The sequence below is a fragment of the Oryx dammah genome, unplaced genomic scaffold (assembly GCF_014754425.2).
Source record: "Oryx dammah isolate SB20612 unplaced genomic scaffold, SCBI_Odam_1.1 HiC_scaffold_29, whole genome shotgun sequence".
Lineage (NCBI taxonomy): Eukaryota > Metazoa > Chordata > Mammalia > Artiodactyla > Bovidae > Oryx > Oryx dammah.
In genome coordinates, this window is record NW_024070213.1 from 11,249,113 (window position 1) to 11,262,695 (window position 13,583).

The window sequence follows — 13,583 nt, forward strand, 5'->3', positions numbered from 1 at the left end:
AACCTCTGCCCCTTGGAAGGGAGTTGACCTTTTCAAGCCTTAAATGTATTCAGCTTTCCGGTCCTCAAGAAACAGCTGGGAACTCGCTCTGGGTCCTCTCTTAACCCTTTCTCAACTGCCTGTGTAGACAGCTAGCTGGCCCCGCTGAGAGAGGAATAAAATAAAGATATTTCTGGCACTTCTCCGAATGTATCTGAAGAAGAAAGGGGAGAAGCGGTTGGTACATGAAGACAAACATTGAGGAATACTCTGTTCTCTTGCAGAAGTCAGACAGAAGTGTTGAAGGCAAGACACGGAAGATGACACATTAATTGGTGTGTCTGCTTCATTCTGTGGCCTCTGCGGGGCCAGATATCCGGTCCTGTCTGGTTTTAGCCTGACACAGTGACAAGGCGGGTCCGGGTCACCTTTCCCAATGGTGGACTTTCACAGATTCCCAGGCCTCCCACCCCTTTTCCATATTCACTGTTGGTTGATCCGCCAGGCTCTGTGACAACTCTGGGGACGTGAACCTCCCTTCTCACTCCAGTTGCACAGCCCAGCAGGGGGGAAGACGGATAAACAGGTACAACAGGTCATGGACATCAGTGTCACCAGGCAGGCATGGAGCAGGCATCTGGGGTCAAAAAGACGGGGTACGGAGAGGAGGGGGAAGGGTGGAAGGGGAGGGGCGCCCGAGGAGGTCTCAGAGCGGGGCGGTTCCTAAGGGAGATGGTGGAGCTGGGCTCTCCAGGTGAGGGGGGACAGAAGATACCAGGCTCCAGGAAGGTCTTTGGAAGAATCAGCTTGCTTCCAGGGTTCAGGGGACTCCTACGGGAGACCCAGAGCAAGTTCCAGGAGTCTGAAATCAACTGAAGTCCTCCGGGGTCTGATGGACTGGAGGTTTCTCTAAACTCCCAGGGCTAAAGCTGACATGTGTCAGCTTCGAACCACAGAAACCACACCCAATCCTGGAACGGGTCTTTGCAGCTGTCTGATCTGACTCCCCACTTTTACAGACAAGGAAACCGAGAGGGGAGAACTGCCCATCGGGCCGGTGGACAGGGCGTGGGAGTCTGGAGACCTGTGGTTCTCAACTCCTGTTCAGTCTACAACACAACACACTGCCACACTGTGCAGACCGTAAGCTCCAGCCTCCAGTCGGGTGAGGGCCGGCTGTGTACACATTTCTGATCTAATCAAGGGACGACGTAATAAATGGATAGAATCCATCCAGTAAGGGATTAGTGGAAGCTGCAACGAATGGAAATGGTTTTATACCACCTAAGGGGCTCAAGAAGAAGCTCTGCAAGTCTAACTGAAGCCTGGTGCCCTCTTGGCGAAAACCTCGGATACTCCGCCTGACGGTCAGTGACTGACCAGATCAGCTGCCCAATCACTGCAGAACCGCGGAGGGAGCTGAGGGCAAGAGGGCCAGGACCCTTGCTGCTGGCCACACCAAGAAGATGTGCCCCTGCTCCCAGGTGGAAGCCCGATCTTTCTGTGTCTGCTGGGGCACAGCAAGTGACCCACCAAGCTTCTCATTGAAGCTGGAGCCAGTATTGAATATCAGCAAATACAATAAAACTAATTCTGAATGTTCCTGTTGAGAAAGGGTCCTCAGTTTCTTCTTGCCTGTGTATATCGTGTGGGGACGTGTGCGCGTATCCATGCGCCTCGTGTGTGTGTGTACCCCTGGGGTGTGTGTGTGTGTGTGTGTGTACATGCTGTTATTTTCAGAGAATTTTGTTGACACAGTGACTGACCTGATGCTGAATATCATTATCCTATCTCATGAGTCACTGACACCAGATGTAAGAGTTGACCAGCTGATTTGAAGCTTGGAATTCAGAAGGTACACAAAGGCTTTCCCCCTTAAAACTGGCCTGTCAAGCATATAATTAGGGCTTTTCACCTCATCAGCCAGCTGTTGAGAGCAGATCTATCATCTCATCCCTGAGTAGAGGCACAGACAAGTTTCGGTGCAGCTGGAATCATTGCTTACAAGCTTCTGGCCTGGGTTTTTGTTTTCTCTTGACCTCTAACCTCGGGGGGTTTGTGTGCCTGCACCAGGCACATTCTGAAGCCCCCTGAGCATGACTTCAGGTCTGCGTGTCAAAACCAACATTATGTTTAGCAAGTCAGTTTTAGAATATGAATTTAGTGACCACCAATGGCTCCTGTGACTAGATATTTAAAAATATCTTATCCTTATTTTTTGTTAAAAACCCCTAACACTGAAGAACCTTATGAAAACTGAAATGTATATCTTTTGAGAGGATAAACCTTTCATCAAAGCTCTGTCCAGTGAAAGTCCCCTGCAGACCTCTTTGCTGGGAGTGAGTTCAGTCAGTCGGATGAACTCACATGAATCACATCTAAATTACAAAGGATGTATACTTTTATGAATCTCAGTAAGCGGCTTTCTTTCTTGTCCTGCTACCACCCGGGAAGTTGTTGGAAACAGGACAGTCTACTGTCCCCCGCCTCCCTTGATGACCTTCACGGAACACTGTCCTCTTGGGGCCGTACACTCGACGGGGCCCCCTGGTGCCCCTCCACCATTCCCAGACTGGGCCCTACAGCAGAGCAGCCAGACTGCTCGCTGGTGCATGGACTGCCCTTGGAGAAACCCCTGCCCATGTCCTTGTTCTGACCAGATTCCCGAGTGTGGTTCTGCACATGAATGATATGGGCCCCCAGGACCCACCCAGGGGAGTCGTTCCCAGCAGCCTGGAAAGATCCATGAAACAGACTCACCGCGAGGCCCAGGGATCGGATGCTGGTGCTCACTGCGGGGCTCAGTTTGTGCCTGATGCCTTGTCTCACCAGCCAGGAGAGCCATTCCCCCACAACCCCAAGGCAGTGTTCAGTTCAGTCCAGTCACTCAGTCGTGTCCGACTCCTTGTGACCCCATGAGTTGCAGCACGCCAGGCCTCCCTGTCCATCACCATCTAGAACAAGCTAAAGGCGATGGGCTGGAGAGGTATCTGCTCTCCCCACGGGGTGTAGGGTTAGGACGGCTTCTAACACGGTCACTTAGGGGCCAGAGTAAGAAGGTAGTCGAGGAGAAAAACCTTTGCTAGTGTCCCTCTGGCCGTCTGACCAGAACTCTGTCTCGGCATTCCAGGTGTGTGGCAGCTGTGAGAACGAGTACGTCCAAGGAACACACCATTTGCATTCATCGAAATGTAAAAAAAGCTCAAATAATGATGCCTGTGCCTTGGACACGTGTACAGTGTGGACCAGTGATGTTCAGATCCCTGCTTTCGAGCCCCACTGGGCCCTTCTGAGGGCAGCCTCTGCTCTTGGAAGCCCTCCAATCTCTGTGTTTCAACAATACACGATCCAGACTTGGCAGGGCAGGTGGAAGCCACGTGGCTCTGCTGCTGCATGGGGACTGCCAAGGGGCTCCTGGGAGCAGAGCTGAATACACGGAATACATATTTAATCTGCTTGTCTGTGTGGAAACTCAGTCGTTCGGTTCCATGGTCTGTCTTTTCCACACTCATCGCACAAATGTCTGTCTTCGAGGGCTGGGGCTGCATTTAAACGGTCTGAACAGCATGAAAGAGAGATTCCCACATGCACAAATAATTAATCCATGCATTTTTGATCTTGAGGAGGAGAAAGAAAGAAGAGAAGGATTCCTGTTCCATGAGGGCTGTGTCCCCAGGGCCTGAAGCAGCATGTGGCGCAGCTGCTGCTGCTGCTGCTAAGTTGCTTCAGTCATGTCAGACTCTTAGCGACCCCATGGACGGCAGCCCACCAGGCTCCCCCATCCTTGGGATTCTCCAGGCAAGAACACTAGAGTGGGTTGCCACTTCCTCCTCCAATGCATGAAACTGAAAAGTGAAAGTGAAGTCGCTTAGTCATGTCCGACTCTTTGCGACGCCATGGACTGCAGCCTACCAGGCTCCTCCGCCCATGGGATTTTCCAGGCAAGAGTACTGGAGTGGGTTGCCATTGCCTTCTCCAGCGTGTGGCGCAGAGTGGACCTTTAATCGGGAGATGGATGGATGGGCGGGAGGGAGGATGAATGAACTCAGAATATTGTAACGTATTTTTTATATAATTTACTGGCCACCTTATCGACTCTGATTACTTAGAGAAACACCTCAAACAATGCACTTTCTCTCTGTTCCCTTCCCTAACCTTGCTCTTTCTATGACCTCGGTGGTGTCTGCAGCTTTTCCTCCACAGATGTATACCTGGGCTCCTTGTGGGTGTGCTCAGCTACTGTGCAATGACGTATCATGAGCAGTTTCCTGGCTGGGGTCATGGCTGTATCACCATTGCCGGACACCTGGCCTCTCCTAAGTGCCGCTGGGATTCCTGGCTGGGGCGAAGGCAGAAGTGGCCAGAGTCATTGGTCAAGAGTGACAATATCTTTTACCCTTTTTCTGAAAAGACGACTTAGTCTTTGAGCTGAAGAGAACTGGCAGATACACTGTACTGTAATCTTTTAGCAATTTCAAAGGCAAGTTTCAGCTACTTTGATGGAAACATATAGCAGCGTCTCTCCCCTTGTATTTGCTTCAAAGGGCAAACTACGAAGTTCTGAAGATCAGAATATAGTTTCTGGGCATGGGCCTGCCTTTTCTTCAAATCCATTACGTGGCCAGCTCCTTAACACCTCAGTCTCATCCACTCTGCTCTTGATCGGACTTCCTTGAAGCCCACACCTCTGGATGAACCTTCTGGCTCCACCCCCAAGCATCTCGTGTTCAGTTCCTCACGTGTTTCTATTTCACCCTTTGGCTTGCTTTTTAAGACGCTCATTCCCTGGCGCCCCAACCCCCGGACTGCCCCACAACCATCTCCACAATGGAAGCAGGCAGGCCCTGTACTGTCCTGCTCCTGGGACGAGGCTGAAGACAGAAGCAGGCCCAGGCCCCGAGGAAAGAGCCTGGGGGAGGGCAGCAGCTTCCAGGCTGAGCTCATCTGTATTTGGGCTCAAGAGGGTCCTGAGAGAGACTCTGTCCACAAGGGTAGGCAGTTCATCGTGTGCTCCCCAAAGCTCCGTCAGGAATGGGAGTGGGGGGCTTGTGCACTCAATCTGCTCCAGCAGCAGAGCCTCCCCCATCTGGGCAGGACAGGGAGCAGAATACCCGTCCTTGGAGGAGAGGGGATCACCGCGTCTCTGTGGATGGCCACACAGTGCCGGGTGGGCCGCCGACACACATGTCCCTGTGAACATGCAAGAAACCCGTTCCCACCATCCGTTGAGAACTGAGCACCGCCCTGACCAGGGAGAAGACTGGGGTCCAGAGCCGACTCCTGTGCTTGGTGGCAGGGGCGCCCTCAGCTCCCAGGCCAGCTCACTCATTCACACATCGCTCGGCACCATGGACCACCCCCTTGTCCACGATCCGTCAGCAAGACTCTCCTGGGCATCTTCCCGGGAAGACCCTTGGCCGCGTCGCCGCTCCCTGTTCTAATCCACCCCAGGCCTTGTCTTCCAGCCTGAACTCCTAGCAGAGCGTGAAGCCCTCCTTGGGTTGTTGGATCACATTGTTACCAGCCCCTGGCAGGGCATGTTCTAATTCTGTGTGTGTCCCTTGAGCAGAGTCACCAGAAAGGGCATCACTGGAGGGTGTGTTCCACCTACGTCTGAGGTGAGGGAAGGTGGGCTGCTCTCTGCTCACAGCCGTGTCCTCTGCCTCTCCCTCCACCCACGCCTCCTTCCGGATTGCCACCGAGAGCTCAGGCACCAACGAGCAGGGATAGCTGGAAACCAGCGGGGAAGCGTGAGCACAACCAGCACAACGCAGGCCCATGCACATGGCCAGGGTGTCCACACACCGTGTCAGGAGACCCATGCACACACGCGTCCTGTGCCTTCCTGGCCTTTGTAAGGATGCAGTGACGGACACCCTGCCTCCCCATCGGTCCCCGGAGCCCAGCGGGTCTCCCTTCTCTCTCTTGGCCCCCAAGCCCCTTTGGTTCCCCGCCCTTACCTGCCTGACCCACGCAGCAAGCTGTTTAACCTTACGGATTCCTTGGCCAGAAAAGACCTTATTCAAACATATGAAACATGAGGGAAGGATACCACAGGAGGAAAGCATGGTTGGGGTCAGAGAGACGGAGGTCAGAGGAGACACAGGGCAGGTAGGGCCACGTTCACCCCACAACCCAGGTACTGGGGGCTGAACAGAGCACAGAGCCCCACCCTGGAGCCGCCAGGTCTGAGGAGGCGTCAGGAGCCTGCATTTCCAGCAAGTGCCCCAGTGATGCTGGTGCTGCCGGTCCAGGGCCCACATTTCAAAACCACTGGGCGTGTCCCATGAGCCTGGATTTCCACGATTCATTATCTCCTCAACCCTTGCGAGTCAATACCATCCATCACTCTCATTACCATCCCAGCAAAAGCCTGGCCAATAAGCCGCCATGGGAAACCCCAGAGAGAGGGACTGGGCTCCATTTCTAAAACCTGATGCTGTTCTGCCAAAGCCCTCAGGGTTTCCTCAGCCTTCCTGTTTAGCACCTCCCTGGAGCTTTGAACCAAACCTCCTCGAGAGAAACCTTTGGCTCTTTTCCCTGAGAGAGCACAGCGGTGCTTGGAAAGGGACAGGGGCGTGCTTTCCGGGTGGTGGAGGTGGAGATGGTCCCTTTTGAACAAGCCCAGAGCAGGATGCCCACCCCTCCGCCCAGGGAGCCAGGCTGGGAGGAGGACGTTGGATTGAAAACAAAGAACCCCTCCGAGCAAAATGTCTCCGGACCAGAGGCTCCAGCAGGACTGGGAGGCTCTCCTGCACACGTGGGACTGACTTCTGAGAGCTGAGAAGCATGCATCTACGAGGCAGGGGTGGGCAGCCTCTGCTCCCCGAGCGGCCCCTCCCAAGCCCAGCCCCCAGCCCCCAGCCCCTTGCGGGAGGCCGCTCACTGTTTCGGGGTTTCTCCTCGTCCAGGCCCTCGTCCTCATTCTCGGGGTCGATGTCCTCGGCCTGCGTGATCCAGTCCAAGTAGCCCTTCAGGTCCTCCTCCAGCTGCTGCTTCTCTCGCAGCTTCTGGAAGTCGCCCCGGGCCTTGGCCTTCTCTCGCTCTTTGGAGAACTCTCTGGTGAGAGGCGCCAAGCGGGCAGGGCGGGAGAGATGGGGCAAGAGGAACAAAGGGTTAGCCGCACTGCACGGGAAGCCCACCGCCAGCCTCCACTTGCATGGGCCCCCATCCCAGGTCTGATCTGCTCTCATAAAATGGCTGTGGGGGGGGCATCCTTGCTTGGGACATGAGCAGCGGGTGGACCAAACCCCCCCTCTTTTTGGGCCATGATTGCAAGCTGCCTCTCATGACAGACGTTCCACAGTGACCTGAAAGGCCTTCTGAACAGTAGCCATCAGGGACCCCCATTACAGCCCCAGAAGACGAGGAGCTGGGGTCTAGCTGAAGCCTCCCCTGCCCCTGCCTCCACTGGCTCTGCCAAACCAGGTGCTTCCTCAGGGGCTTGAGGTCGGCCCTGGTGGGGCGTTTACACTACAGAAATCGTCAGATGTTACAAATCAGGGCTCTGCCTCTCAAAGAGCCCATGTTATACGTGGGCCGGTATAGTCACTGAGGTCAGGCCCAGGAGAGCTCACCTCTCCACCTTTTCTCATTTCTAGGGCATGTTCTGCCGGTTCAGCAAGCCTGGAGGGTTTCTAATCTAGAGAAAGTTCTTTCCCACATGAGGGAGACAAAAGAGGGTTCCAAACACAAGAAAATGTCCTGTGGCTGCCCTTTGGGTTAAAAAAGAAGTCTAATCAGAATGGGAAAATGCATAAAGTCAAGACGATATAAAAGTTAAATGGGGCATTCAGTCTCAAGCAATAAAGAGTAGAAGCTAAAATTGGGTTGGGATTTGCTGGAAGAAGGGCCTATTAGAGAATTTTGGAGAGTGTCTACTTCTTTCCTGTTTTCTGTGATTCTGTCCTTATTTTCTCTCTGACTTTGAATTCACGTTCTGAGCCAGGAGGGGCTGGTGGCCAAGAAGGGGGTCAAGGAGGCTGGGTCTCACTCTCGAGGCAAGTCTGTGCCTTTTCTAAATAAACAGCAGTGCATGCCTCAGTGTGTGGTACTCGGGACCCCGGGGGTTTGTGTGGACGCCTTGGGCATTTCAGCTTCCTCCTAGAGACACGACTCCTCCTTCTCTTAGTGGCGGAGTCGCAGTTCACGGTGGGAGGCTGCAGAGTCCACCTGAAGGGATTCTGTAGCAGCAGACACTCCACAGGCGGGCATCATGGAAGGCAGGGCACACAGGTGAGCCAGGGGCAGGACAACTCAGCTCCAGAGGCCCCATACCCACCATCCAGGGTCTGCATTCGCTGCTGGAGCTCAGTTTTCACTCTTTACCATGAGGGGCAGTGCCGGGACGGTCTGGGGACACTTCCGTTGGGAGACGTGGGCTCCAAGTTCTTGCCAACTGCCGCTTTGATGATGCTCTGATTGAGACGGGATGTTCTCCTTCACTCTGATTGAATCCAATTCCAGCCTGATTGAACTTGCTCTTCCTGGGCTTCCTGCCAGCTGCCAGCACCTCCCTTACCTTCCCCGGGGAAAAGGGGCCTGGCTGCCCACTGATCATGTGGAGGGAGGCCTCAGCTCCTGCTGTTGGGGAGGGGCCTGGAGAGAGGCCCCAGCCCTCCCACCCACCGCTCCTCTCGGGCTTGTGGGCTCACTGCCTGGAGTCACTTCACAGGGCGCCCCCTCCCAAGACTGCAACTCCAGGCTCCCTTGACCATCCTTCCACCCCATCCCCTACCCTTGGGAGTTCTGTTCCTTGTGCAGCAGGCTTGGGGTGTAGGGGACTGAGTAGCTAAGGTCTTCTTCCTCCTGGAGCCGGGAGCTGACCCAGTCATGCATGGTGACATCTGCTCTGCAGAGTGGAAGCTTGCCATCCATACCCGAGACCTCTGGGAACCACACAGACATCCCCAGGAGACGAGGAAATAAGTTTTCCTGGAGTAAGGGGAGCGAGGAGAAGCAGCATGGCCAGGTCCTCATGGGGTTTAGGGCGCATGGAGGGGAGGGGGTTCCCCCTCCAGGCCCCACACCATAGGGGACCTGCAGGATGGAAGCACCTGGCTCTCTCCATCTCCTTTCTGATGTCCTGATGTCTCACACTGCTGTGTCAGTCATGGGCATCTGTCTGAAGGCAGGGGCACGTCCTGTGCCAGTGGTGGCTGATGGCACAGATGTGGTGGAGAGCCCACTCTGGGTGTGTGGTTTGCACAGCTCCCGGTGGTACATGTGGAAGGTCTGTTGGTGCCATGGCTTGGGCTTGAGGCCCCATGATGACTGGTGTAGCCGGTCCTCATCACCCACGGACTCTGCGTCTGCAGACCTGTCTCCTCTCTAAGCCTTGTTAGTCATGCCATCCATGGTGAGACTTTGTGGTCACCACAGACATGTGGTAAGGCAGGATCTGGGGTCATGGTCCCGGCCAAGGTCAGACAAGGGGCTACCACCTCCTGGGTGCAGCTCATACTGCAAACGAAGGCCTTTTTACAACCTATCTGATGCCATGTCTTCTCCCGCATTTTGTGCTTTTTGTTGTGATTTTTCTGATTAAATGGCCTCTAAGCACGAAGCTGCTATGTGGTCTATGACCCTATGCGCTCGAGGGCTGGGAGGTGCTCCGGGGAATGTTCAAGTGTCTGACAAGCTCCATCCAGGCCTGAGTTATAAGCTGTGGGCTGAGAGTGTGGTATGAACAAGCCAACACTATGCCTTAAACAAGGTGCCTTCACATAGACGCACATAACAACAACTTGTGTCCTGATGACAAGGCTGTGCCCAGAGGCTCACAGGAACCTAACCCAGTATTTCCCCCAAAGAACAGAGGTCGGTGTTCACGAATTCAGTGTTGGACCAACCCTGCTGGGAGTCGTGAGCATCACCTCTGCTCCAGCTGTGAGGCAGCTTGTCCGGCGCTTCTGCTTCTTCTTGACGTGGGTTCTAACTGTGGCTGGTGGTCAGGGCTGTTTCCATGTCACAACGTGCCCATTGCACCCTCAGGCCCTCTGCCTTATCTCTCGAGGGAATGAGAGCTGGGCGCCCACCCTCTAAGGGACCCCAGGGCCCTTGTCACCTGAAGACATATGTCTTCTCTGTTTGCAACAATTTAAAACCACAAAGTGACCAGAATCCAGGGTCCAGTGACTTTCACTTGGTTGCAACTTCTAGTGCAGTTTCCGGAATCTTGTGGTTGTGGTCACTGTTCTAATGGGCGGGAGGCGAGATTTCTGGAGGTTCTGAGACTTATGAGGATCAACAGGGAATGAACACGGAAGCATTTTGAAAAGATCCACAAGATGGATAGCAACATGGATCCATCTGGCCTCAGCAGGAATAGGTTTCCAGACAAAGGATGCCCAACCCTCCAGTGACCAAAATCTCTGACTTCCACATTTAAAATGGAGGCTTTCCAGAGTTGCTCTCCTGCCTTCCTGAGCAGGAGACCCCAAGCGTCCTGAGCCCTTCCTTCATGACTGCAGGGAGGAATATACCAGGATGAGTCACCCTGCTGGGCTCTGAAAGGACAATACCCTTAACTGATGGACTCAGGGTCCCAGCCACCAGCTCCAAACACTTCGAGATGGCAGTGCTACATGGGGGTGGGAGGCTCTGTTCTCCCTCAAGGGCTGTTACATTTACCAGCTTCTGGCCTCCAGCTCAGGACCGCCTGAGGCCCTCAGGGCAGGGGTTCTCCAGCTTCCTCCAGGATCCCTGGTCCTAGGTCTGGGCCCCCCATCTGCCCACAGGTGGCCTCTCCCCCCAGCATCTTGGCCATAATTTGGAGTCATGGGATTAACCAGGCTGATGGGCTTGGAGATGGTGGAGTGTGAGGGATGGGAGCAAAGGTCGTGGGTCCACATGTGGGGGTTAAATCCTGATCCTCCAGGCCCCACCTGTGAGAAGTGGGGAGGTTTCCACATATAAACCCTACTTTTCTTCCCTGTGGAGTGGACATGTGCTCTGCATGAGCTCTCAGGCAGCGTGGGCAGCACGTGAGTGGATCCACCAAGGACGCCAAGCCCGAAGCCTGCCGACAAACTCCTCACAGTGGACACCGACCCAAGAAGGGGGCCTTGCGGTGAGCTCCTGGACATTTCCAAGCACTCTGGGAGGTTGGCCACAGGGCGAGTGGGCATATGGTTGTGATCCGGCGGAGGGGGGTGGTCGTGGTGGGGGAACTACCACATCGCTGTCCTGGCTGGTCAAGACAGGGTCACTGCCACACATCCCCAGTCAAGAGCAGCCTGGTTCTGGGCTTCTCCTTGGGCAGCCAGCCCTCTGGATGGGCCAGAAAGGGGAGCTGCTCTCCTGCAGACACTCTGCGTCCAGGCAAAGCGGGTGTCTGGGGCCCAGGAAGCTTGGGAGGTGCAGCAGTGTTGGGGGGCTGGAGTGGGGAGGGGTCCAGGGAGACCGATAGAGGGCTGAGCTCCCAGGAGGGGAGTGGGTCTGGGTTCTAGGATCCCATGGGCCTGCTCACCCACTCACTCACTCGCTCAGACTCAGCTGGGCTGAGACCCATCCTTTAAGGCCAGTCTGCTGCCCCTAGCACTGCCGCCATCTGACTCTGCTTTGACCTCTGGGGAGGCGTGTCCCTCGGTGGGCCAAGCATGACCTGGCAGACCCCTGCTTGAGGGGGCTTTGTGGTCGATGCCTCAGCCTCCACTGCAGATTTCGGGGGGGACTTCACTGCTCAGACCTGCTCCTAATCTCTGGGGGGAGGACGTGGAGCCACCTTTACCCAGGTTGAGAAGCTGGCACATCGCAGGCCCAGCTCATTCAACGTTCATCTGCGGGCAGTGACGTGGAGATGGGACAGGGCCTTGTGCAGACACAGACCAGCGAGGGGCCCCCTACAAGCCACACGGCTCCTCAGAGGGCCTTCCCTTGTCCCTGGAAGCAGAAGGCAGCATGTCTAACCTGGGATGACCCCGCTCAGTTGTCCAGCTCCGACAGCACCGAGCAAACAGCGAGCCCCAAGGGGACAGCACTGCCGTAGGGATGGCGCCGCTGCTGAGCACCTGCTGCCCGCCGAGGCGCTGACGTAAACCGCCACGTGCCGCCGTCACAGTGACCGAGGGGCTGGGGTCACGATCCCCGCTTTGTCAGCTGGGTGAGCAACATTAAGAACTTCCTGCCTCCAGGAAGGTCAGCGCTGGAGCAGCCACATTTCTGCCCTGAGAGGTGACGAGTTTGACTTTTCCAACCCTCTCCCTGACGACCCCCTATAAACAGGCCATTTTCCTGTGTTGGACACAAAATGGAAGCCCTTCCACCCTCCAGGCAGCTGACGGGGCACCCACTGTCCTGTGGATCGCTGTTACACTGACGGAGGGTGCTGGTCCCCCCGCTGTGTGGCCAGTGTGACGGGGCCTCTGATGGCCCTCCTCTTGGGGAGGGGTGAGGTCAGGGTGGACCCTGTCCCTTCCCCACTCCCAGGGCCGACCCTGACACTCCTGTGGGGCCTGTGGCAGGAGAGGGGGGACGTCCTCCTCCTTGGCTGACTCTCCCCCATACACACATCCCCGGAGACGGAGGAAAGGCTGTGAAGCAGCGGCCCCTCCCCCACGTGGTGCAGGAGCAGAGAGTCACGGGAGCCTTCAGGGGTGGCCTTGGCGTGGCTGGCTTGGGCTTGGAAAGAAGAAAGGGAGCCGAGATGTCCAGTGGGGCTGTGGGGCAGGGTGGCTGCCCAGGGCTCCTTGGGCCCTGCCACCTGCTGCCTCGACTGCTTTTTAACTTCATCTGTGCCAAGGCCGAAACCAGGAGGGCCTCCTACTTGGAGCTGGGCAGGAAAAGTAGAAGGAAAGCGTGCTCGGTCTCCTCTTTTCTCCTGTAATCGGGAGCTTTAAACAGCTGAGTGCTCTTCCTTTCTGAGGGGGACACAGACAGGGCAGCCCAGGCTGCGATCAGAGCCAAGGAGAAGGGGAATCTCGGTCTGTTTGGTTTATTTGCATTTTAGCTCAAACTCCTGGCCCAATCAGCATGGGTAAAGAAGGCCTGAGTCCTCATTGCCAGTGATCCTGGATGGAGGCTGGACAAATGGCCCAGGTGCCCGTCTGCTAGGCTGCTACGAGGGCCAGAGTAGACAGCCCACGAATATTTCTCCAATTCCTCTGCCAAACCAAGGGGCCCAGATGCCCCCGAGGTCCCTGGAGAAGCATCCTGCCCACCTGGACAGTCCAGCCTGACGTGGGCAGGGCTGGCAGCAGATAGGCGGGCCTGGGTACCTCTCACTGCAGCCCAAACCGGGGGTGGGGGTCCTCCCTGTGCCTCTGACCTCTGTCCAGCCAGGCCAAGGACATTCACTTTAAGGCTCCCGGGCTGGCCCACGTCCCAGATTCATCAGAGCCAGAAGAATAGAGCCAGGAAGAGCAGAAAGAGTAAAACGAGGTAAATGGAAAAGTCGAGACCTTCTTGCTTGGTCCTGCTTACCCGCTAAGGACACCGAGAACCAAGTTAAGAACAAAGAATGAACCTATGATGATTAATGTGACAAAATAGATCCAGGGCCAGTCCCTTCCCACGGCATCATTGACCTGGAAGAACGGGGTCAGAGTTAGTGTAGCTCCGGGAGCAGCCGAACACGGCCCACTGCCCCAGGCCTGGCGCCATGG

General features: G+C 55.7%; 1 protein-coding gene across 4 annotated transcripts in view; it reads right to left on the minus strand.

The window, feature by feature from the left end:
• The window catches only part of CACNA1C (calcium voltage-gated channel subunit alpha1 C), a 392,177-nt gene that overhangs the window by 98,121 nt on the left and 280,473 nt on the right, over nucleotides 1–13,583 (minus strand). For all 4 annotated transcript variants that reach the window (XM_040233654.1, XM_040233652.1, XM_040233653.1 and 1 more), the window contains exons 8-9: nucleotides 13,402–13,505; nucleotides 6,866–7,038 (exon numbers count right to left, since the gene is read on the minus strand). In XM_040233654.1, the coding sequence (XP_040089588.1) occupies nucleotides 6,866–7,038; nucleotides 13,402–13,505 (277 nt within the window). The remainder of the gene's footprint in view (nucleotides 1–6,865; nucleotides 7,039–13,401; nucleotides 13,506–13,583) is intronic.